Source organism: Rhagoletis pomonella, unplaced genomic scaffold, assembly GCF_013731165.1.
Source record: "Rhagoletis pomonella isolate Grant_MI unplaced genomic scaffold, Rhpom_1.0 Rhpom_scaffold_00009, whole genome shotgun sequence".
NCBI classification, from domain to species: domain Eukaryota; kingdom Metazoa; phylum Arthropoda; class Insecta; order Diptera; family Tephritidae; genus Rhagoletis; species Rhagoletis pomonella.
The window spans coordinates 21,784,842-21,811,716 of record NW_023458563.1 but is presented as its reverse complement, the minus strand read 5'-3'; the positions used below and the strand labels follow the sequence as shown (position 1 = coordinate 21,811,716).

Below are 26,875 nucleotides of genomic sequence, written 5' to 3'. Positions count from 1 at the left end.
TCAGTCTAACTCCGGTTAAGCATACCACAGTAGTATTTTTGCGATTAGCACCTTTTCCCAAAAATACTACGGTTAGAGTAGCTGGAGTTGGACTTACGATGGCTATTTTTTGAGGAAAAAATCAGATCGATGTCGACAGCGGCAAACCAATATAATATAATCTTTATATGTATACATTAGGGTGGTCTTTTGAATCAAATCGGTAATACCAAGGGTCACTGATATCACATATAAATTGTGGTCCCGATTGAAGACGGTTAAGGCGTGTCGCACAGGGGCAAAGTTCAGATTCCTCTATAGAGACTCAAACAATTAAAATTATTATTTTTTTCACCTAATATATTCAATATTTTTTATTGAGCTTGAGGCCGTTTTTAATGAAAAACTTATTGTGGAAAAGCGACAATAATTTGAAAAATGGTAGAATTTATAGCTATTTCGGAAATCACCACATTTCCTCATCAGATTTCTCTCAGTAGGATTCGAACCGACGATCCCACTGACTCAGCCAGTTGTCTACGCACTGTGCTAAATTCGCCTTGTATATTATCGTTGCTTTTTTCCCACTTTTTAATTTTTTAAGCCAACACAATCAAGCGCAGCTATTCCGCTGCAATTTACATTTGATCATGTGGTTGTTGGTTTTGTTGGATTTTGTTAATAATTCTATTTTTAGAATGTTTAACTTTTAGGTGTGCTCGTCCTTAAGTTATTTGTTTTTTTGTTATTTTATGGCCTTATAACAATTATAACAACAATTTTTATTGAGCTTGAGGCCGTTTTTAATGAAAAACTTATTGTTTCATCTAATACAAAATATCGATACTGCCATAGTCGAAGATGCTATAAAATATAAATTTTGGTCCCGATTGGAGTCAGTTAAGGCGTGTCGCAAAGGTGTCAAAGGCCAGATGCCTCTATGGATTCAAAAAATTTAAATATTTTTTTTTTCATTTAATAACCAAAATCGATACTACTAAACTCGGAGATATCACATATAAATTTTGGTCCCGATTGGAGTCGGTTAAGATGTCTTCGTAGGATAATCTGAACTTTGACCCCTTTGACAACTTATATGTGACATCTTCAGCTAAGGTAGTATCGACTTTGGGTATTAGATGAAAACAAATTTTAATTTTTTTAATTTTCCATAGAAGAATCTGAACTTTTCCCCCTGTGCGACACGCATTAACCGTCTCCAACCGGGATGAAAATTTATATGTGACATCTGCGACTACAGTAGCATCGATGTAGGCATTGAGGCTTAGGAAATCTGATGTAAAAATTTACTTCCTAGATGTAAGGACCACCCTAGTAAACATATATGTATAAATGTTAAGTTCGAACAAAATCTTAAAAGGTTCTGCACCGATTTGTTTGAAAATTTGAACACCTACTGCGGGCTGTGCAAGGAAGGGCTTTGCCTAGAAGTAACAAACCGAATTTTTCATACCTCATCTATAGAAGTGTCCATGGTATATATGCGAAATCAATCCCATACTCATGGAAAATATGGGGGTAAGTAGCGCGGCACCTCTTATACAAACTGCATTGTGCATACTGCATATATCTGGAAGTGTTCATGGTATAGTACTGAAACTTGGGATGAAGATATACTAAATCAATACCATGCTCACGGAAAAAATGGAAGTTATTTAAAAAGAGGGCGTGGAACCTCCCATACAAACTGAATTTTTCATGCTGCATATCTCTAGAAATGTTCATGGTAGAGAACGGGCACTTGGTGTGAAGACCTATTCCATGATCGTGGGGAAAAAATTAAGGTTATTTAAAAAAGGGGCGTGGCACCTCTCATACAAACTGAATTTTTTGTACTGCACATCTCTGGAAGTGTTCATGGTAGAGTAGTGGGACGTGGCGTTTGATAGTGTAATATAATATAACAGCGGCTGCTGTGGTGTAGTGGTAAGCAGTGCGCGCTTCTAAATTAAATTATTAAATCAACTTTTACATCCCGAGCAAACCTTCTCTTACCATTCAAAGAAAATTTACAACCATGCCGGTGACGAATTTTCAACAATAACTTGACTGTACTAAAAATAACTTATAACTTCTAAATGTCCAGTTATATGTCGTTAAGCGAGAATTCAAACAAGCTGGAAATAGACATTTTTCTTGAAAGCGGAATTTACAGACAAATACAAGATTTTGAGAATTTTTTTCCACCAGTTTGATTGAAAACCTTAATATCAGGAAATAACAATTTGCTGAACTAAATGTAACAGGTAAAAATTAGTTTAAATTAGTATTATTTTGATAGACTAAGAAGCATTTTTTGCATGTATTATTTGTGGGAATCTAATCGTAGTAATAAACATCGAACATGTGGAAATTTTGTAGTCAGTATTCTTCCATTCTTAGAAACAGATCTGGGAAACAAAGGCCCGTAGTTACTGTCAAAATTAAGCCGACCCTAAAGTTAGTTGCACCTTTTTTGACAAGTATCCCATTGAAAATTATGTAAAAAAGCTGCAATTAACTTTAAAGTCGACTTAATTGTGACTATACATAAGTACGGGCCTTTGTTTCCCAAATCCGTGTCTAAGTTTGTTAGGGAGCCGAGTTTCTCTTCGATAGATGTGGATACATTTGGATACAGTTTTCGTTTTGTTATGGATACTTTAAAGGCTAAGGCAGTGGCAACACTGTTAATAAGCATTTGAACTAAATTGTAGCCTTTAATACAAACATTAACTTACTTTTTGCACTTTTTGAAGTAATGCGTTTTTTGCTAATGCATATAATAATTTTTTCATCTTTTGTCAGTGTCATCAGATCAGCACGGTTCTTTCTATTTTCAAAAATGAAGTGTCAGATTAAAAAGCTTGACCTGTAGAAAATATAGGTTTATTTTTTTTTAAGAGTTGCCACCTGTTATAAAATTAAATTCATCAAAATGTGTATGAATCAAATTCCATTTGACTTAAAGGAATTAAGGGCCGTTTATATAAGACTTTTGCTTCGCTTTGCTTCATAATTTCGCTTTGACAGATAAGTTAAATACATGGTTTTATATGAGTCTTGTTAAGTAGAATGCGAGGAAAGCAAAGCGAAGCAAAATCATGGGCAACTCTCAACTTTTGCGCGCTTTGGCAATCAGCTGTCTACATGTATCTTTTCTCGTGCGCTTGCATTTGCATTTAATGACCCAAATAGGGTAAATAGGAATTTTTATTGCTATTATTAATGCATATTATTGTATTATCTATTTTACAGAGGAGGAAAAGGAGAACCCAGAAGCTGTCAAAGCGTTTATTGTAGCATACCTTCTACGCTTCACGCTTTGTTGTCAAAGTTCGAACTGGCAAGCAAAGCGAGGAAGGTTTTATGTAAACGGCCCTTTAGGCAATTGAAATAGATAGGTATCACCATAAGGGAGTCAGACGAAAGAGGTTTAAGAAGGTTTTAGCTTGGAAGTATTACGAAGAGGGTTGCCCCCTGTTTTTAAAGTAAAATTTAATAATAGATTGGCGCTTACACATATGTTAGTGTTTGGCCGAGCTTCTCCTCCGATTTGTGGCGTGCGCCTTGATGTTGTCACACAAAGAGGAGGGACCTACAGTTTTACGCCGACTCCGAACGGCGATTGTATTTTAATGAGAAGCTGTTTTTCATGGCAGAAATTCACTCGGAGGTTTGCCATTGCCTGCCGAGGGACGACCGCTGTTAAGAAAAAACCTTTTCTCTATATTTTTTGCGATGTTGCTTTGACCGGGGCTTGAACCCTGGTGCTGCGGTGTGGAAGCGCGCACTTCTTACCACTACACCACAGCGGCCGACAAGTAAAAAACAACAAAGTAAAATTTAGTTAAACTAAAATAATAATTGTGTCAAACCAAAGGTTTGCAACGTCGCATTTGTTATTTAATTACAAATACATACATTGTCAATCAGTGATTTGTTTTGATTACATTCCTTTTAAATTACTGAACTCTTAAATTAACTCAGGAATGTTTTTACTCTTCACTTATTTCTTGCTAAGTATGTAAAATTTTTTCTCTTGTCTGATACCCATACGGATATACATATTTCTGTTACCTTATTCCCTTACTTAAAGTGAATTTTATTTCTTAAACATGTGGAAACCCTTCTAAGTTTAGTTTAGAAGTGACGCATTTTCAAAACCATTTCGATTGATAACCATATTGTAATATCTAAGTAATTTAACTTATTAAATACGTTAATAAAATTTGTAACAGGTGGCAACACGTTAAAAAAAATAAAACTTTATTGCCCTGTCATTTGACACCTCCCTTTTGAAAACAGAACAAACTATATGTACATACCTATGTAAATGCCACAAGAACCCAAATTTTCAACTTCAAACTGCATTTGCTGTGAAAGTATGAAAGTTATCCAAAACCGAATCGCATTTTTGAACTTAGCGTCCTTAATTTTATTAGTATTTTCATTAAAATTCGTCGCTAATTATATTTTTGCCACCTTTATTGAAGGGAAACACTGTGCGTTCGTTCGATTTTCAAAAATGATGTGTTAAAGTAAAAAATTATTTGAAAACTAAAATCAATCGTCCCGATATGGATGTCTACCGAAATGGGTTTGAGAAGACTTTAGTTCTTAACTACATGTAAGAGGGGTGCCACCTTTGAAAACATTAAATTTTAGTGGATGCCATCAAATCTCAAATTAAAGAACTGGGCATACAATGCGCAGTGTATTCGGGTTTTATTTTTAGAAGTTAAAATATTTTTTAGCGGTACAGGATAATTTAAAATTTGAGGAAATGAGACCCCGACACCATGCGAGACTTCCCTTCACTCAAAAACCGATAAATGGATTTAGACGAAACATTTAGAATATTTATATAGGTTTTTTAATAGGGTTGCTACCTGTTTAAAAAGTTAAATTAAATTTTGGAGTTTCATCGCCATGCGGATTCACTAGTATAATATAATATAATATGATATTTGTTGTGTTGGTTGATTTTTCCGATAGGGTGGTAAGATGATTTATTTTGGAGACAAACCTCCAATATTGAAGATGGCATCACGCCAAACCCCTTTGTCTCCAATCCAAATTCGACAAGGGACGACGGAAATTCGCTCCAGGATAAATCATAATATAATATAGTGATACAATATAATATGATAGAGTATCATATAATATAAATAATATAATGAAATAATATATAATGCAATATAATGTATATAATATAATATAATAATATAACATAATATAATATACAAGTTTTACTTAATATAACTTACCAAGTGTCAAATGAAACAAATAGTTGGGTTGCAAGCCTAAATGCCCATTTACATACAACTTTGGCGCTGCGTTGGCGTTGGCGTCGCTTCGACAACTAGTTATGAATACATGCATTTACATATATTGAAAGGCTCCACATAACCAAAGTTGGGCAACGCCAACGCAAAACAAAACAGAAAGATGTCCAACTCTCAACATTTTGCGTTCGTCGTTCGTCAGCTGTTCCAAAACAAACCTAAATTATGTGAAATAATTTTCCTTTTTAATCAAATGCGGGCAAGAATTATAGTTTTTAATGCAATTATTGATATACAATGTTGATTTATCTGCCGCTAGTATGTTAATTTAGTGACCAAAGTATTCGCAGCTAAGCGTTCATTGTAGCAGCCACGGGCGTTACTCGCGCTGCTGTCAATGCGACGCCAGCGCCAACGCAACGTCCAAGTTGTAAGTGGACGGGCCTTATGATACCTCGGAGTTTAGCTGGACAAAAACTTACTTTTCAAGAAACGTACTCAAATAATTTCCGAGAAAGCCGTACAAACGCCAAATAGGCTATCGAGGCGTATGCCAAATATAAAGGGGCCATGTGAGCAAATTAGGCGCCTAATGCTATGTTAGCACAAATATGCTGCCCCAACCTAGAATATAGTGCCAGTCAATTTATATGAAGTCTTCCTCCTTGCTCAAAGGAGGAGAGGAAATATTCGCAGCTGTATCAAATTAACAAAATAAAAATGAGACCAAAAAAGCTTGTAGGGAAAAACTATTACAACTGGAAACTGGCAGATGGACCCCAATCTAATTTCCTAATTAAAGCAATGTGTTTAGAGAATATATTGGCCAATGAATTTCTATTTAACTCAAGCCTTCAGCGGTCACGGCAACTTTAAGCGGTTTAAAATAAAATCACATTCTTTGTGGGCATACTGTGGTGAATTTAAAAATGTAGCTTTTAGAAAGACCAAATGTAGCAAACATCGTACCAATCATGTCGTAGTTCTACGGGAACTGGAAAACCAGTTAAGATTTCATAGGAGCAGTCTTGCGGTCGAAAAACTGTACTTTCCCAGTCTCTAACAATCGAAGCAAACGCAGGAGAGCCAAATATTAAGCAGAATAGACAGAAATAGGTCGCGAAACGACTATACTGTGATGAAATGCGAAAGCGGTAACGGAATGTGGAAGTCGGAGGTTTCATACGGTCCACTTGGTAGAGCTGATAAACTATCGATTGCACTATCGATACATCGAATGTTTTTTTGCGTTACTATCGATGGTTTTTTATCCGCTATCGATAGTATAGAGCTTTTTTATTACGTACACATCAGAAAAAATTACAAGAAAATAAGAATAGATTAAGTGGTTATGTTTAGCCTTTAAGTGCATTTTTTTGGTTTTGTTTTTCTTTTGTTTTCTTGCTCTAACTACTTCACCGCCATGAACGATACTATCGATAGTATTGAATTTTCCTCTCTAAACATCGAAAGGAGCCACTATCGGTAGCTTGTCAGCTCTACCACTTGCGCTACTCCAACGTCCGTTAACAAATAAAAACTTAACTTAACTTAGCTTAATTTATTTCCTTTTAGTTTAAATATTTTATCTTATTTAATTTAATTTTAAATCCTCTTTTCTTGTATTGTATTCTATTTTGTTTTATTTGATTTTATACTTTTGTAATGTAATTTTATTTTAGTTTTATGCATGTTTTCACCGTTCGTGAATTTTCTCAAGTCTTATTTGAAGCCGTCAGCTGGATGAGAAGAAAAAATATATAGAAGGGCATAAAACTTTGCACACATAATTTGAAGAAGGAGGTGTGTATATACTGGAATCCTCAGTGCATGAATTTATTAAAGTATCTCCAGATTTGGGTTAAAATTTCTACCATCGGAATCAAAGGAACGCTCTTTGAATATTGGGTAGTAATACATAATTTGTGCCATCCCATCCTCTGCCCTCAAATCACGTACTCTATTCTGGATGGTTTTCATTGAAGATCGTTTTAATGAGCCTAACTAAAGTGACCTCAACTTTTTCAAGTGACTTGGGAATGATTATTCGAGCACATTTTTTTAAATCCCGCCGTCTGTCCATTGAGCCAGGTGTCAAATGCCACAGCGACAACTAAGTACCAGCTCTCTATTGAAGACGCAAATACATACATATGCACTTCGTCCGCGAACTCATTTACAATTCAAACAAATTAACTACTTTTTAGAAAATTATATATCTACATAGTTACTATCAAAAAATAAAAAGTCAGTAGCCTTTGGGAGATCATATATTTCGCATTCACAGTGGCGGATTTGGTCAAAGACCCCACTCCATCATATAAAATCAAATTAAAAACTATCACCACTCCCGCTTGGACCACGGAATGCGGTGAGGCTTCGGGAACAAAAAAAAATTGGGGCTTGTCGACGTGGAGCGTTTTGATATATATGTATTTATGTACTATTTTTTGCCTAGCTGAAGCCCATTTGTTAATATGTATATCTCTTCGTTGTGATCAAAACTTTGAATCGCGCGCTTCTTTATCTGCTGTTTTATTTAACTAGTTTTAATTTACTCTTAACTCAAATGCGCACCCTTGAACATAATTAATGTGTATTTTACTGATAAAATTTTAATTTCAATTACAAACGCATGCAGAGTTGTTAGTAAGCTCAATGATTTTGAAAATAAATATACGTTAGTGTATTAAATGTTAATTTTGATACATAAATTTAGCAGGAACAAATATTTTCTACCAATAATTTCTACCAATTCCAAGCAATTAAAGAAAATGCCCAAATAATTATTATGATAAAATTATCTATTTGATTACAAAGTAAAAGCATAAATAAATAAATGCATTTTTATATCATCTTCTCTAGCTTTTTGTGTTTGGGGGGATGGCGGTCATGGGATTGCGATCGTTCAATGAAGTGCTGTGACTCATCAAAGTTATCAAATTGCCATTAACTAGTACCGGATGTTATGAGTCCTTCACATTTAGACAAGTTATTGCGAAGAGTTTGGCCCTTTTTTGAAGAGGTGAAAGACATATGGCTATGTTTAGCGAAGATTTGCGTTGGTTTCTCCTTGATGCCATTTTTAATTAGATATGGGTCTGGCACGAGGTCGAGCGTGCATTGGCATGCGGTGAAAATCCAAAAAAGCACGGAAAGCTCATATAAATTATAAGGGTGAAAAAAGACGAAATTTATGTTGAGATTAAGATATTTCTTAGAAACCACTTCGCGTCCTGAATTAGCCAGGTTTAGGGTTTTGCCAAGTGTCAAATGACTTTAAATTCTTACAAGTTTTCCGTAGCTAAGAATATGTACAAATCGGTATGTAGCTAATAATATGCACAAATGGCGTACCCAAGTGTACCAGAAAAAATTTACGTCAGCTTTTTGTCCAAACTCCATTATTTTGTTACTAGTAACCATTGTGTAAAAGAATTTTGTTCTACCGTGGTTTGTTGTTGAGTTATACGACTTTAAACATGCAAATTTAAGCCCTTTTTCTTAGAGTCACAAGTCATCAAAATCAAAAATTTCCGACCTATTAGAACTTTTTTGGTGCTTTTTGGTGGAAACTATAATACTTTCCAAAAGAAGTTTTTCAAACAAATTTGCTTTGGAAATACGTTTAATGCATTCTTTAAACAGGGGCGCGTTGTGTTTATTTTTGTAGTCAAGCCTGGTTAAACTAACAGACAAGATGGTATTTGATTTTTAGAAATTAAGTTAAAATGTTTAAATGTTAATACCACAAAAATAAACACAACGCTCCCCTAATGATGCTAATAAATTTAGAGAAACGTTGGGATGTAATAGTGGAATAAATTTTGTTTTATTTGCACTAGAGTTAATTAGATCGGACTAGCCTATCAAGAAATTTTACGAGAGAAATGTACATTGCTTAAAGAATGCAATACAATTTTTAGTCGGATTTTTTTTTTGCAAAAAATTCTAGTTTCCACCAAAAAACATGGAAAAAGTTCTAAGAGGTCAGAAATTTTACATTTTTATGACTTGTGTCTCTAAGAAAAAGAGCGGGAATTTGCAAGTTTAAACTCGACAAAAAATTGCGGTAGAAAAAAAATTTGTTTACACATTGATTGCTAATAACCATAGTAACAACGTAGGAAGGTGTTTGATATATAGAAGATTGTTGTAACCCCTTGAACGAGGGAGCAGGTACATATTTTCGTTGGCGGGTAAAATACTTAACAAAAGATGAAATAGGCGTATATTTATAATACTCTAACTTATTTAGACAATTTTTCGGGTTTGTAAAAACATAAAATTCAGGTCATACGACTGCTAAATTTTTTCGTTGGAGATAATATTTTGTGAATCAGATAAATCATAAGTGGTATTCATCTAAACCGATAACTGTCAAGCAGATATCTTATAAACTTATACACTCTGTTACATGAACGCCCCATACTCTCCATTCGTTTACACTTGGGACAATAGTCGTGTTTTCTTTATTTGTCGAGCTCAGTATCAATAATTTTATACTACTAGCACGAGGATTAAGAAATTTTAGAAATTACCTCACTAAATGGGAAAAAATTATATTTAGACGATTTAAATAAATACTTAACATAAAGGCGATTTATTTGAAGCCAGTTAATAGAAACAATGGCAAAATGTCTGTTTGTGTATGAATTCATTTCTCACTGCAACCAAACTGTGGGGCCAAATTATCAGTGAAACAAAACAAACAGAACGGATAATAAATTGACCCAGATCTCTATCAGGGTCAAAACATTGTTGTTGAATTTGCGTGCAAAATTTTTATGCGGATCCCGATTATTGCCCAAGAAAACATAGCTAGAGTTGCGACAGAGTTGCATTGGCTTCGGTTCATCAAGTTTATTCAGTGAAATCGCTGGAGAAATTTATCAGAAATGTGTAAACGAGTTTCCATACAAATTTTGACAGGTAATTTTTAAGGTGTACACAATTAAAAGTTTATACGGTTCATAATGCATTTATAACATTTGATGAATACCCTTATTTTATAATTTATTTCACTGACTTTTTCTCTATGCGTGTTCGTGTGGGTTTTCGAATGTGATTTTGCTTTCGTGCCAGGCCGGGCCGAAAAAATTAGTCCCGCGCCCATATCAAGTACATATGTATATTGAATTTCAGCATAGTTCAACTTATGCTATATGCTCCGCGCCAAAGCGAAGAAAGAGGGCTGGCTGTAGTTATATGTGGCGTCATCTATAATTCGATCCACTCAGGTCATTGATGAGGCGGTGGTTAATGTATCGGATACCTTTCGTGCCTGTTTGGCCGCCACGTTCATTTGTAGCCTAGTGGAATAAGAAGCTTCAGAAGTTGAGGAGCAATTTGAAAAAATCATTAAACCGGGCCCTGAAAACTAATGCTGGGAGACTGGAAGGCTAACGCTATACTCAAAGGATGTTCGTTCTTCGTAAAAGGTTCTATTCAAAGTATACTGCAGTGGTATTGATACCTTGGGCCAAACAGCTGGTGAATGTCTTAAAAAAATACCAAAAAACTAAGCTTCGTGCACTCGAGAGGCTTGATGGATCACTCACGGAGACAAGGAGTGAGACTCTTTCAAAGCAATAGAAATGCATTTGTTAAAGTTAGAGTATTTTTTCAGACAGACAGAGAGAAAGAGATATTGTCTTGTCGTCTTTAGACTAAAAATCCCACTGCGTTTGAAGATACCAGACGTAAGCATACGAGTACGAATGAATACAAATTTAACATATAGTTACTGGAAAACATATCCACTTGCTAATACAATACTCTTCGTTATATTGTGCGTTATCATACCGCTAGGTTATTTTTAAAGAAGTATGTATTAAATGCTTTGCTAAATAAACAAAAAAACTGAACTAAAATTATGAAGAAAATAGTTAGTTAAACGAATGTCAATTATAAAGTATGTAAGTAGATAGTATTAATTAGGTGCAAGTGAAATTAGTGGAAAAAATAAAAAAAAAAATTATACATATGTATATTTTTTTTGGGGGGGTTTGACATATAAAATTTAACTGTTATAGCAATACCTCCCGAATCCGCGGGCGATCGGTCTTTTTTGCGCTTTTTCTTTTTCGAAACATAACCGTAGTTGTCCCGGGCGCTCCACCCTGGATATAATTCCATGTGCAACTGTCGCTCTTGCCGCGCTTTTTCGTAATATTTACTTTGTTCCTCACGGCTAAGCTCATGCCACTAGATACAGAATTTGAGATCACGGCGATTGGGCGAAGATACATGGTAGTAGTATGTGGTTATTTATGGTGTTAGATGTGATAAGTGTGGATCCAACCAAAGCCAAATGTCGTCGAATTCGTTTGAAACGGAAAATAAAAACAAAAAAGGGAACAAAAAAAAACTTTTCAATTTTGATATTTGATATTTCATGTGCCTGTTGAATTTCGAAAATCAAGTTGAATGAATAAATTGTTGATTTCAGTAAAAAAAAAAAAACAAATTTTCATACTTGAACGTGAACAACGCTTCCGCAAGTTGTTTACGCGAATGAGAGTGTGCGCGTGTTTGTGTGTTTCATGAGCTCTAGCCGTACTAAACGCTTGCTTTCCCTACGTAAGTAGGCTTTTTTTCTGGGGGCTGTTAAGTGCTAGCTAATCAATATATTTAATTTACAGCATATGAAAATTCCTTCGCTTTTAATTTAAAAAAAAGTATACATATTTTCCAATTGTTTTCAATGTTATATAGTCCAATGAAAATAAAAGAAAAAACAAAGTTGCAAAACAAAACGTCTATTTTATTGACTTTCATACAAAATACAAATTGGAATACAAAAATACATTAAATGAAGAAATAACTTTCGGCATTTTTTACGATTTACAAATAGGGTGCAGCCTTCGGTTACACTGTAGAACAATTATAAGATTTTGTTTTAGAGCCTCATCGTAATAATTCCCAAACGTTAATATCCGTAGTCAAACCCCGAAATAAAGGTATTTTTTCAAATAAATTTTTTTACTTACATATGCGTAACTTACCCATACCATCATTTAGATAAAATATTAACGGATTTAGGATATTATTTAATTGAACAAGTTCGTTTTCTTGACTGGAGCTGTGACTGGATTTTAACCCATTCCAAAGGACTTTCTCGTCCTCAGCTGCCGCTAATGCGTTTCGAATTTAATTTTTTTGGGCAGGCGAGTTTACCATGATTCGTATTACATGACGAAAGCAACGAGGCCGGGGTAGTTTCAACCATGCAATTATGTGTATGCAAATCTTGTACAGCTATTGTCAATTCGACCGAAACACTTCTACAGAAACTCCTAGGTCCATGCGCTTGTTATTGGGACAGAAATGAATAAGTCTCATTCTTATGAGATTTTGTTCGATGAGGGAAGACTTTCCTTTTGAATTGCCTACTAACTCCAAATTCTCCGTTGAAGGCTGACATTATTGTTAATCTAAGTCCTCTACTTTGCGAAATCGAAAACGTCAATAGCGACGTGAGTGCCGAAACGCGAGTACGCTTACTGTGTGCTTGAAGGCAGAAGATACTTTGTCTTTTCGTCCTTGAAGATTGAGGTGGGAAGTTTAGTGTTTTCGAATCCTAACATTCCAAGCGCATAACCTTAAGATATAGCCATATACATAGGTGATGTCACCCAAGGTATATTGTTCTTTTCCAGTGGAACAAACGGGTTTCAAACCAGTCGTACAATACGAACTTTGAGCACAATTTTCCCGCAGTTTTGGGAATTTAATAAAAATAGGAAGACATCAGAATTACAACTTGTTCAAAGATAGACGATTAAATAAAAACTCTTAGGTCTGGTGCGAAACAACCTAGCGACAGTTTTTATTCGATTTTATGAGGGTCATTTTAATTATTGATATTCTCTGTTCAAAAATTAACGTTTGCAAAAGGACGTACTTTATCTAGAAAAAATTATAAAGGACAGATCTCTCTGCCGAAAATCGTTTATAGCAAATCACCCAGGGATAAAATGAAGGACTTTCTGTAAAGGACTGAAAACGAAATGACAGATGGTCACCGTAGCTATAGGTCTTTATTTAAATTTGGGGTAGTGCTATTTTTAAATTAAAATTCTTCATGAAAGGACAAAGTTAAATGGAGACAAAATTTTACAATAAAAATGCACGCTAAATTTGACTACATACAAACTCTGAAGACAAGAACCGATTTATATTGTACATTTCTTCTTAATTTACACTCATATGACTTTAAAATGGTGATTCCTTATGTTTAGATAAAGACCCATAGCAAACTAATGCTTAATCGGATATATAGTGCATCCCCTCTTACTGTCATTTTCAAGAACTTACATGGACGTCCCACCAAATAAGATACAAAAATACGCTATGAGTTACTTAAGTTATTCGAAAAATTGCTTCCTAAATTTTTAAATAGGTCTTTGAAGAATTAATTATCTTTGAAGACAGCATATATAAAAAGGGGAAACTTTAACCCACTGTAGAAAAAATGTTAGAGGCGAAACAAAATACTTTTGAGGTTTACATACCACGAATTAATACTTAATGCCGGCACAGTACACACGAACTTCTAAAACAAATCCAAAAAATTGTACCACAGTGTATGTATTTCTCTCGGAATTGCAAATAGGGCACAGCCTTCAGCTATTGATTTTAATTCAGTTAAAAACCGAAAGTTACAGAATTGAATAGAGTGAAAAAATTTAATTTCTATCGCGCATACGACTTTTTTTGTAAATACGTTTCATTTTCGTAAAAGTTATTGCATACACACTGATGGCACGGCTGTCATTACAAACGTGCCTAAAAAAATGGTGTCAAGATATCAGAAATCAAATGATATCAGACAATATTTCCACTAAAGCGCCATCAAGCGGCCCATTTTTTGACTATATTTCTTACTATGTATCTAATACATATCGCATATTTTAACTAAATCGGTGCAAATATACGGGTTTTCAAAATATCTCGACCCGGCGCCACATAGCAGACAATATTTTGCAAAAATATTCCTGCATATGCAGCCAATATATAATACATATGTATGTACATTGAACAAATAAATCAGATTGGGCCATAACTAAAATATATCTATGTAACACTTTTAAATTCTGACTATAGAGATCTACCTCTGGAAATGCCCATATAAAATAAACCTAGACCACCCCTATAAAATTGAGGGAAATGCTTTTTGTTGAAAAATGCAAAAATATTATATAAATCGGAGATGCCCTTATTTCTGGTGGTATTACCGACCTCTGGTTTCCACCGGAAGTGGGTTAAACCGACCGGAAGTAATTTTTTTTTCAAATTAGACATATGTACATGTTTTTAATACAAATTCGGATTCTGAGGATAATAAGATTATAGTTTAAAAAACTAAAACCTCCCTATTATAATTGCCATTCGTACTGTCATCAGGTATGTAACTTGAGAATAGAAATCGCTGCATCTTTTAGGCGCATCAATATTACATAGTTACATCCCGAGCTAATAAAAGGAAGGTAAAAATAATAATAATAAAAATACGTAACTTTTGTCTGAAATGACCATCGAACTTCAACACGTGGACTTATTAACAGGTATATTCTGCACGTTACCGAATATTATGTAACCGGAAAATTTTATTAACAAAAAATGTTACCAGTTCTGTCACCGCGATCCTAGGTACGTTGGTAATGCAGTTAAAATATTTAGCAATTCAGCTATGAAGAATTGCGGAAATTCTGACATTTCGTATTTCACGGGGCAATACTTTTTAACCAGCTTATGGGATGGTTACAAGAGTACACAGAATGCGAAAAGAGTTAAAAAATTGACAGGAATTTTATTTACCGGTTAAAAAATTTTTATTACCAGCGCATAATAGACCTGTAAATGAGTGAAAATGTTTTTATTGAAAAGTGAAGAAATACGAATTACCATGCTGGCGCTGCTCTATCTTTGGGTCGTATTATCTTCTTCGTGGGTTAGACGGACCGAAAGTACATCATTTTAACCCGGAGTCCATTCCAAAAAAAAGTTTCCGAAAAAAGTTATGTATTTTTGTCTGCAGAATCCGAATCTGACAGAAAAACATGTACATATGTCCTATTTAAAAAAAAGAGCTTCCGGTCAGTTTTTTTCCGTGCAAGAAAGTCGGTAATACGACCAAAATATAGAGCACCCTCAACTTGTTAATTCATATTTTTTTCGTTTTCCAATGAAAAAATGTTCACCCATTTAAGCAGTTCAGGACCAGATGAAGTTCGAAGGACATTTAGAAGTTGAAAAGGGCTTTTCCGAGAAAAAAGTAGCGAAACCATGTACGTTTAATTAAAAAAAATACTTCCGGTTTAAACCGCAAGTCGGTAATACCACAAAAAGATAGATCATCCCCGACTTGGTATGTCATGTTTTTGCGTTATTCAATGAAAAATATTCCCTCCAATTTAAGAGGGTGGACAGGTGGTCTAGGACACCCTGTATGCACATGAAATCATGTACATCCTTTCAAACCGTTACTATGCAGTCCATTTGAAGCGCATAACGCAAAGATTAAAATTCATAGAGTCGAAATTGTGGCCGATATGATTTTCCCTCCCCTAAATCTCCCAAATACCGCACTGTTCGCCGTAGTAACGACTACAAGTTAGTTCCTTATGTTTGAGCTCTCGCGTCAACTTGACACTTCATTATTGCTATTATTTCGCAGGAGTTGTTCTCACCGTATAGCGATAACTAAACACATTTCTCTTAGCACCCGCACAAGGGACCAATTATTCTGAGGACTGAAGTCAACCTTACAGTTCCGGATAGGACGAGAAGGTCTGTAACATTTCGGTTACGCCCCAACCTTGGAACATTTTATACAAAGTTTTATTTGCGGTATTGAGACTGTGCTCTAACAATCGTCTTTGAAAGGGTTTTGCGTATTAACCGCAATTCCCATATCTAATTGTACAGTGTCCAATAGCGTTGGCCGAAAAACTGCTTTTTTTAGAATTGTGATTGGTAATAGGAAAAATATTTGTCATAATGCTCTAAAAACAATCTGTGTGAAAGATGACAACTTCGGGTCAACATCCTAGGCTGGCCCAAGTACATCAAAGTTCAAGTGCTGAAAACATGTTTTCTTAGCTTACTTCGATTCTATACAAAAAAGGTCCATATACCAAATTTTGTAGGACTAATACTTTCGAAGATACTTGCAATTTCAGTAACAAAAATTTATATTCAACAATTTTTATTGAGCTTGAGGCCGTTTTTGATGAAAAACTTATTGTGGAAAAGTAACAATTATTTGAAAAAATGGTAGAAGTGATAGCTATTTCGGAAATCGCCACATTTCCTCATCAGACTTCTTTCGCCACATGATCAAGTTTAAATAGCACTGGAATAGCTGCGTTTGATTGTAGTTGGCTTAACAAATGAAATAGTGGAATTCACAAGGCGAACTTAGCACAGTGCGTAGGCAACTGGCTGAGTCAGTGGGATCGTCGGTTCGAATCCTACTGAGAGAAATCTGATGAGGAAATGTGGTGATTTCCGAAATAGCTATCACTTCTACCATTTTTTCAAATAACTGTTGCTTTTCCACAATAAGTTTTTCACTAAAAACGGCCTCAAGCTCAATAAAAATTGTTGAACATAATTGTTGTAAGGCCATAAAATAACAAAAAAACAAAAAAAATGTATTAATTAATGTATTTATTTTTTTGAGCACATTGAACTTTGATAGACATGGGCGAGCATAAGATATTGACCAAAAATTGTCATCTTACACACAGATTGGTTTTAGATTATAATGAACCATATTTTTGCTATTACCAACCTAAAATTTTAAGAAGCTTCTAGCTATTTCCAAAGTACGAAAGTTTGAAATAAACGAATCATAACAAAGCAGTGTTTGACGCATTTCGGTAAACGGAGCAGGAGGAAAAAAACTTTGAATCTCCGAATGCAAATATTAGGCATGTCGATTGCTTATCAGCTTGATGGATTAAATTCCTTTGGCCATGACTCGACTCAGAGTTTTGTGATGCGTTTACGCAAACTTTTATTTTCCAAATCACGCTTATTATGCGAGGCACAACTCTTGAAGTACTTTACATTTCTCCTAAACTTTACAAAAATTCCCTTAATTCACAAAACTACGTTCCTCAAACACTCCTTACCCGTTTCTGGTTTTTGAACATATATATATAGGCATTCAGTATGCAAGATTTAAATTATACGAAAGTGAAACGATTTTTTTTAATGCCATCAGAGCTGGATAATGCTCTCTGCTGAGGTATTTGTGTTTAGCGATAATTTTGCTGCTCTGAGTAAAAATATATTTATTAATATTGCTTGAAGTATTCGCGTTATAGTTTGCGCAAATTGATTTGCACGGTTACGGACATATCCGACTTACCCTTCGACCAAGTATTTGATTTATCGCCGCTGACTCTTTCAATGTACACTCGGCGACCACCTTGGCGCGCATTTCCTTCATGTAGAGCATGAACGCATTAAGTGGCTTTTTGATATGCGGTTTCTTCTTCTCGTTAGAGTTGTCTTTGCACTCGTTTCCCTGGGGATTGCCTGCGGATATTTTCGTATCCAAGTTTCTGAAAACGAAAAAAAGCATAAACAACATAAAATTAGTTGGAAATTTTCGACGAAGTATGAGCGGTAATACATCTAATCTAGTCTTACAGGTCTATTCTGCGCTGGTAACATAAATTTTGTAACCGGTAATTAAAGTGTCTGTAAATTTTTAAACCTTTTTCGCATTCTGTGCTCTCTTGTGATCGGTAAATTTGGTTAACATCTCATAAGCTGGTAACAAAATATTGCCTTGTGAAATATGCAATACAGGAATTTCCACAAATCTTCATAGCTGAATTGCTGAATATTTTCACTGCATTACCAACGTACCTAGAATCGCGGTGGCAAGAAGTGGTAACATTTTTTGGTAATAAAATATTCCGGTCACAAAATCTTCGGTAACGTGCAGAATAGACTTGTTATAAAGCATATCAACACTGCGGCTGTGTTGTCGATAACGTTGGATTGTGCTAGGAAGGGTTTCCAGTTCACTCGGAATGGGGTTCAGATCTCGAAATTGTGTATGCGAAAAGTGAGTAGCATTTGATAAGGCAATGTTTGGTTCTTTTTATGGGATGGCTGACCTTCTGCTCGAAAAAGTGGTCGAGACAGGATTTTCGGCTGCTGAATTTTACGCTTTTTTACGCCAAGGTTGTACTTATTATAGTATATTGTTTAACTTATTTTCGATGGGTCTCTGAATTACTTCTGAACCTTAGCCGGGTTGTCCTAAAGACTATAACTGGCTACTTGACAGGACACAGCATGTTAAAGTACCATCTTGATAAGAAAGGACTTTTTGAAGGGACGGCTACTGATTTTTTGGACTGGCAGCGAAAGTATGTGCACACGTATTTTAAGTAAGTCATTATAAGTAATTCATAGACTCACAACCCTTGAAAAGCGATTAGCGTTTCTATCCAGATTCTCAAATGTGACACCCTCCAAATTGTTTGCAGTGTAGCAGCGTTAACATTTCTACGAAGCAACGTAAGTTCAGAGAAGGTAACGAATACCTGATGGAGCAGCCCTAATACTTGTAAATAGCCCAGCAGTGAAATTCTGACAATCGCTACGCTAAATTTTCGCCGCTAAAATTCTCGAAATGAAAAGCAGTGGGCCTAAAAGTATACAACATGGAAGTGTAACAAATGCAATGCGTAATCAGTCAAATCTGGCAGTGTGGTGAACATGCAACTATATGTTGCGTGTTTTTAGGGTCGCGTGCTATTATTTTAGAGATTTTTGGCGATCAAAATTAGCGATAGCAATTGTTGGAATCCGGCTGCAGATCTTAGGAACACTATGTAATATAGTCGCTTTCGCGTTTCGAGTTCGGCGCGGCGATAGAAGCATGTAGGGTTGTCCCTCCAGTAAAGATAGCAGAAATGGAACGCAAAGACCACATGTCGATAGATGTTCCTTTGATAGATGATCTTAAGGCATGGTTAAGTATGTGTTCTTTTTCCTATGCCTTACCCAGCTTTCCACACGTTACGGCTATATTGGTGCATTTCTTTGCATGATGGAAATCATCGTATCGCCTGTACCAAAGATTGCGATGTGGTAGCGAATTATACAAAACTTATGCTCTTTGCAAAGGTGAAGGTGGTTCTCTATTGAGAAATACACCACTTGAAAACACGCTATCAGCGCATTCCTGTATCTGAAGTAATTCTGTACAGCGGTACCAGAAATGGAACTTACGCTAGGGCGGTGTAGGTTAGGGTTTAAGTCGGTAGCTTTCAAACTTCCTCCACCGAAGTGTAAACTCGAAAAGATTAGTAATAGAAACCTGTTCCGTGGGTTGGCGCATTAGTAACACATTGCTACAAAAAATAATGCAGTAGAAATATCTGGGAGGTGATGTTAATTTTCTTGTAGGTATTGTCTTAAACCGGTGAAAACTGAAAATCGGCTGAAAGCCAACTAATTTACAGCCATCTAAGTGCGAAAGGGTACGAAAGACTGGTTTTTTTTTAACCGTAACTCGAGATTTTGGGAACGTTTGGAATGTTTTATATTTCGATTCTTTTTTTACTAGATAAGACCTACAAGAAAAATAATATCACTTCGCAGACATTTTGGAATGTCGTACGGTGTAATTTTTCTCCGCTATAAAAAAGGACAACTCTGAAAAAGTTAAACGAAAAATTACGTTTTCTTGACTTTTCCGCTGATGCTTAAGTCATAAGGTCCATCTGGCGCAGTTGTTGTGTTCGCTGCTGCAGCGGCGGCAGCGGCGGCTGATATACCGACGGTGGCATTCATGACAGCCGCTGCGGTGAGTGCGTTGAAGCGCGCTTTGAAGATATCGGTGAAGGCTCGCTCCTGAAGAGCCACAACCGTGGCTGCAGCTGTTGCACTCACGTTTGGCGTATTGCTCCCTGCAGCATGTATGCCATATGCACTGTTGCTGCAGTTGTTGTTATTTTTGCTGTTGTTGGTAACATTAAATTGAGTTTGATGATGATGATGGTCCTGCTGCTGTTGGAGGGCATACTGTTGTTGCTGGTGGCTATTTTGGTGGCCAAGGGTCGCTTCGGACGCTGCCGACGTTGCTGCCGTCGCCTCTGTAGAATGATTCGTCAGTCCGCCTTCACGCTGCTTGCCGGATTTCTCATCCTGATAGTTTTTGCCGTCATTGGCTCCATCTCTGACAGAGGTACTACTGCCACTGCCGTTACTGTTGTAGCACTGTCTGAGATTATGCGAATTTTGTTGTTCATAGAAGCGGTAAGTTTTAGCGACGTGTTTGGGCGCTGCAGGTTGGGTACCAATTGTTTCAATGCGGTGCGCATAGTTTGATTTGCGCCGACTTTTTGCAGCCGCCGCTAAACCATTCGCAGTCAGCGGAGGAGTAGGCGTAGTGGTTGGCGTCGACGACGATACCAGCGTCGGTGTGGAAGTAGATGTATTCACGGGCATTGGTGAGATAACAGGCGTTGGCGCCGTCATACCCAACACCAGCGAAGATAAACTTTTTTCAGCGTTGCCTTTAGTGGCATCGGCAACATTACAGGAATCAAATTGTGATGTTAAGTCAGAGTTTGAGTTTCCTGCTGCGGGAGCAGTCCCAAAGGAGTGTTGAGACTGTCCACCAACTGCTGAATTTAACTCTACATTGCGGTTTTGTGGTTGTGCACAGTTTCGTGACGTGGAGAGAGAATTCACGGAAAAGCCGGAATCGCGCATGCTCGCTTGTACGGTCAGAGCAGCACATTCCAGGATTATTTCGGCAACGGTTAAGGAGCTGTCATTCACGCAATGGCCGCGATTTTCTGGGTGCCAAAAACAGATGGGTGACGCTGGTGTGAGACATCTGCTGACATCCCCGCCAGTTGGTATAGAATTTCCGCTCATTTCCTCGCGCCATTTTCCACTACTGTACCCGAGCTCTTTGTCCTCTTTGTGGTTGGCACCGCAAGTGAGACCTTCATCAAGTTCCAAATTGTTTTTGCTTTCTGTATCATGGTTGTCTTTCTCAACTGCGCTGTCATTGCCATTATTTTTACATAAGGCTTGGACGTATTGCTCTATCTCGTTCTCTATTTCCACCAACGAGCGTCCTAACTTCATGCTAGACTGTTTGTTATATTCCTTGACATCTGCTGCCTCCCTGTTAGCCCCTTCGCAGTCTTCCTTGTGCATAAGCTCAGTCTTGATGTACGCGAGGGGCGGAAGTGGATGCGTTTCGACGGCTGCTGACATTGCTGCTACTGCCGCTGATGTTGCAATCTTATGAGCCACAAAACTGGACGGGCATTGCCGCTGCTGCGTTAGCGCTTCGGATGATTGCAGTCGACACATGCCGCGTTCATAATAAAGCTTTGCACTGGCGCATTGTCGCTTTAATTGGTTGATCTGTACTTGAATGCAGTCGATTAGTTGTTTCCGTTGCTGCATATTCACTTTGACTAGCGGAACGACGCGTGACAATCTCTTGACAGAAGTCGAGGAGTTCGGCGCCGTCAGCTCAACAAAGTTCATGCTGTGTGCTAGAAACTGATCGAGGTGCATTTGAGCTTGTGATAGCGACACTTCTTGAGCAGACAGTAACTCTTCGAAGCTTAGTTTTGTGCTGGTAGTGGCGGTAGCTATATTTGAGGTGGCCGCAGTGTGATTGTAGGGATCATCACTACCGATTTCGGAGAGTAAATCTGACGACGCTGAGTGATGATTTGGTCTGTTTTCTGGCTGATCACAGTTCATCGTGTGATGGGAAGCGTTACTATTGTTGTTTCCCTCGCTGTTATTCGCTACATGATGCCGATTGTTGTTGCTATAGTGCGTCCTCGGTAGCGCACTGTCTGGTTGGAAGCCCATTTTCGGGCCGCTTGACGCATAGTCTATAAAGTGTAGCTCGCGTTCACGTAAGTGTTCTGACAGCGCTGGCGCATTGGCGCGCAGCAGCCGTGAGCATAAAATTTGCGTGGCTAACAACTGGCTCGATCTCTGTTGCTTTTGCAATTGTTCATCAGACGCTTGTGGTTCGTGCAACGTTTGTTGAAGAGGCTGCTTTAAATATATAGGCTCTTTGCATTCGCTGCCTGAGATGCCGCCATACAGAAATGGCGGAAGATTGTAGGAAGGGTTCTGTGCATGTGCATTGCTACTAGTGTTGATGATCGGTAGTAGCGGCAGCGGTAGTGGCAGAGACAAAGACAAAGGGATCGGCAGTTGTAAGGGTATCGGTAGTGGTTGCACATGAAGATGCGTCTGCGGCTGTTCTGCTACTGACGTTTTGTTTTTGTTGAAGGCGGTATCCATTTGCAAATTCGGCGCCACACCAGACGCGTTAGCTGCGGCCGAGAGTACCTGCAGTTGCTGATGGTCGTGGTGCCTCAAAAGTATTTCCGTTAATAACGTAAATGCTGCACTGGACACCGATGGTTGTTTCGAGAGCTCAGTTGTTGGCTCTATGGGTCGCAAATAACTGCTTAATGAAGCCGAAATTTCACTAGATGTTACAGGATTTTCCAAACGGATCCCACCGTCTGATCCGCCGTTATTGCGCTCAAGCCTGCTATTTGTTTCGTTACTAACTGTGTCATCTGCAGGCGTGGTCGAAAAAGAGAGATTCACGTCTGATAGGACTCGAGGGGCGTCCGCGTTCCGACGCTGGTAACATTTTGGAATAACTAAATCTGTGGAGAAAAGCCGGGCCAGCAGTTGACGATCTTTGTCCATTATCGCTGCTGTTGCGGGCTCCATAAAATCATTCGAAGGTAAGTGCTGACTAACAGAGTCATCGGCCTGATTACTATTCGTCTGCGGGATCGAGCAGCCATAGGGAGTTCGCGTTTGCGTCAAACGTGGGTCTGAACATGGATCTGATAATGAGGGCAAATGGTTTAGCATACCCTTCGGTAGGGCATCATTCAAAAGTTCGCTGTGCAAATACGTGTTTGTGTTCGAAGGAATCTTATCATCGTCGGCAGCTTCAGTTTCACCAACGCTTTTCACATCAAGGTTAGGGCTTTCGAGAGGGGATGCTGCGGACTCAGATTCATTGCGTGTTTTCATTTCAGTGTGCGCCGCCTTTCGCTGCTGTTGCTTAATGTGCTGCTTAGTAGGCATTAATTCAGCGGCGAACTCCCGTTTATGGGGATATTTCTCCAATATTCTGCCATATTGCACGAACGGCTGGTCACGTACCTCTGTCGCATCCGAGGCAAAAGTGAGGCTGTTATCAACAAACTCCGATTTATTTGTACCCGCAGCGCTTCCACAACCATACAAGCCGGGCGCCACTGGTGACACCACTTCCGCGATCGAAGTTCCAACCGGGGACAGCGGCAGTGAGAGTGTTGTTGCAACATTATGGTTAGTGTTCATGTCATTTAAAGCAGTGTGCAGTGCTCGAACGACGGCTCCATTCTGAAACGAAATCAGTGCCTGATCAGTCGAATGGACAGATTGGTTGTCGACTGTATCACAATTTCCACCGCTGCCGTTACTGGCATTTTTCCTGCCATCAGAAGTTGGCGAAACGTAGTCGGCCCCACCAATATTCAATGTCTTCACTGCGGTCATCGGCGCAGTATCAGCGTAAAGCTGCTCCTGATCTAAAGGCGCCGGACTAGCAGGCGAAGAAACATTGGACAGCGTACCTGTTAACGTGTTGGTTGTAGCGGCCGGGGTGACGGAAATTGACACGTGCAGTGATGAAGGTGATGGCGCCGGCGAGGGAGGTAACACGGCACCTGCCGTATGAGATGTTGTTTTGAGTCGTTTTTCTAAAGTCAATTGCTGCTGCAATAGGGACGACATCCGGTTAGCCAAATGCGCGTTTCACCACCGAAATGCCCTTTGTTGCGTATGAATTTGCTTAGGTTTATACTTCACTTAAACATTCTTTATACCTTTTTAGCTTTTTTAAACTTTGTGAACTCTTCGCTTTTGCTGAACGGAATGAGTTGACCATTATTACTTTCATTGTACGCACTGCTGGTATGTAAGTACTTGACTGGATCCGACTTTACTGTCACTGTTTTTTTTTGTTTTGTTTTGTTAGTCGCTTTGGCTTTTGTTGATTATACGTGTTCGTTTGTACAAGAGAGTGTCTGCGAAGCAACAATTTACCATGAGATTTTCAATAAATATATCTATAATTCTTAGCGCACGTATTTACAGCATTAACAAACAAGTGCACACAATTTATAATTTTGAAATTTCCATTAAGAAAAAATACACAAAAAAGCACCAGAACAACACGGCATTTACTCGTTTAGCCGAAGATAGTTTGAATTTGAGTTTTGTTGGTGTAAATCGTTTAATAGTGTTCATTTCACAAATCTCTCATACACACACACACTCGCAAGCATATACGGCCAAGACCCGGTAGGAAATATTCCACCAATCCTAACTATGAGCTGAACAATAATTGTATGCCTTGAGTGGGATTTCGTCCACAGTACGACGTTCCCATAGAAACTGCGGCCAAAAGTGGTAGCAATTCTAAATGTCGAAATACTACCACGCCCTCAGCTCTTGTGGGCGTAAATAGTAATAACGATGCAGATAATGTACCAAAAGCTAAAAAAATATTTAGGTAGGTACCAGGTACCAGATATCAAACCCCTCTCCTCGTCAATATATAGCATTGATCAGACTAAACTAAAATCGTGGGGTATTATTTTTAGCCACCATAACGCCACACATTCCACGATACGATGCGAAATCTTTACTTGGTGCGGGATTCATGCTTCATTGCCAAAAGTAAATATTATTACGCTACAATAATAATAACAAAGTGTAGTTTAGGAAGTGCGTGCCTAGAACTATAAAAGAATTCCAAATAATTTATAGAATTCATAATAACAACCACCCTGTGAAGTTGAAATAGCGGCGAATCAGCCACACCTGATGTGAGTAGGTTGAAAGCCTATAACTTTTACCGCTTAAATTATGTTCCTTTAAGGTTGAAACTATAAAATTGCAACTTAAATTTAACTAAGTGCCTCTTAAAATTTACTTCTAGTAGTCTAGTTAGAAAAAAACATTGTTGTAAATACATATATATGTGAAATGTAAAGATATATCGATTTTCTTTACAATATATCAAAAATAAAATTTTGAATATTCAGTAATCAAGTTTATCAACTTAGCAAGTATTATAATTTTTATCTTCCACCTTAATTTTCGGAAAGATCGGTCTGTTTGAAAACTCAGGGCCCGATGCTCCACCGCCGTGTGAATAACTTGATTATGTACTAACTTAAAATAGTTTCGACTTAAGTGTTAATAGCTTTAAGATGCTTTTTACTCCCCTATAAAAAATGGACATAGCAATATTGCACTCTAAACTAGCTAGGGTTATACTTGTACATATGTATACTTTTTTATTTTCGTTTGTAAATTTAAAAAATAAAAATCTTTTTGAGGTTTAAATTTCATAAAAATTTAAGCTTAATTTTGGATTGTTTTTAAATGCCAATTAACTTTCGTTGGTTTTCAGATCACCCTTTTGTTTACGTTTTGTGCTGAATAGTTGCATCTCCCATATTTAAATAGCTAATATTGGTAATTTAAGTACAGTTTAAATATGTGATCTGAAAATGAATTATTGAAGTTAATCAACAATCTCTACTTACATCAATAGCATCTGAAATTGGGACTGAATCTATCGAAGCGAGAAATCTTATCTTATTATATTAAACGAGCAATTCTTGTATATATATATGTATATATATCCATAGGGTTCTCGGAAACGGGTCTAACGATTTTGATGAAATTTTGTACACAGATAATGTTTTGGATTCTAAGGTTATCTGAATAGGAATTATTTCCGAGAAGACTCATATAAGGTTGCCTATTATTAAGGTTACCTATTTGAAATTAGTTACAAATTGATTAAAACATCATAATATGGGTATCAAATGGTATGTATTTTAAAGATATTTAATTCAAAAATATTTTTAATAAGGTTGCCACCTATTTTGATAATAGTGTAAGGTTGCCACTTATTTTCGATTCTACACAATTTATCTAAAACATCGCAATATGGATATCAAATGAAAGGTATTGTTGGGAACTTTGGTCAGAAATCAGGGTTGCTACGCTTCATAATTTCAATCAAATTCTTTTTATGTATACATAGTACATATACGATCAAGATATGTACCATTCATTCCAGCGTATTTCGGAATAGGGTTTCCACTTAATTTTTTTGTTTATTTCTATAATATTTTTTAAAGCTATGCAAATCTTGAAAATTTTAAAAAGTATATGCACTCCGGGCAAAGCTCGGTCAACCTGGTACTGAATATTATGTTCTAGGTTTTGGATGCATGAGAAATCATATTGGAATCATTTACTGGGCTTAGGGCTAGTTTTTCAGTGCCAGTTTAAACTTAGTTTAAGTAAACTGAGTTTAAATTGAACAGCAGTTTAAACCGGCCACGGCCGTGCACTGAAAAACTGGCCCTTAAAGGTAGACCGTTCCAGTTAATTCGGTGGCAAGCCGTTTCTTGCAGGTATATGGCACGGGTATTTTTATATACAGATATATATGTATATGTAAGTAAATAGTGTTCCGATTCGTATGG

The 26,875-nt window shown here is 37.2% G+C and overlaps 1 protein-coding gene across 3 annotated transcripts in view; it reads right to left on the bottom strand.

The window, feature by feature from the left end:
• The window catches only part of LOC118745624, a 202,744-nt gene extending 178,309 nt beyond the window's left edge, over positions 1-24,435 (bottom strand). For 2 of the 3 annotated variants that reach the window (XR_004993665.1, XM_036479155.1), the window contains exons 1-3: positions 19,984-24,435; positions 17,650-17,845; positions 11,309-11,474 (exon numbers count right to left, since the gene is read on the bottom strand). Coding sequence is in view for 2 of the 3 variants with exons in the window: in XM_036479155.1 (XP_036335048.1) it covers positions 11,309-11,474; positions 17,650-17,845; positions 19,984-24,098 (4,477 nt within the window). In the remaining variant the exon portion in view is untranslated. The remainder of the gene's footprint in view (positions 1-11,308; positions 11,475-17,649; positions 17,846-19,983) is intronic. The other variant, XM_036479156.1, reaches the window with a different exon arrangement.
• Between the last annotated feature and the right edge of the window lie 2,440 nt (positions 24,436-26,875).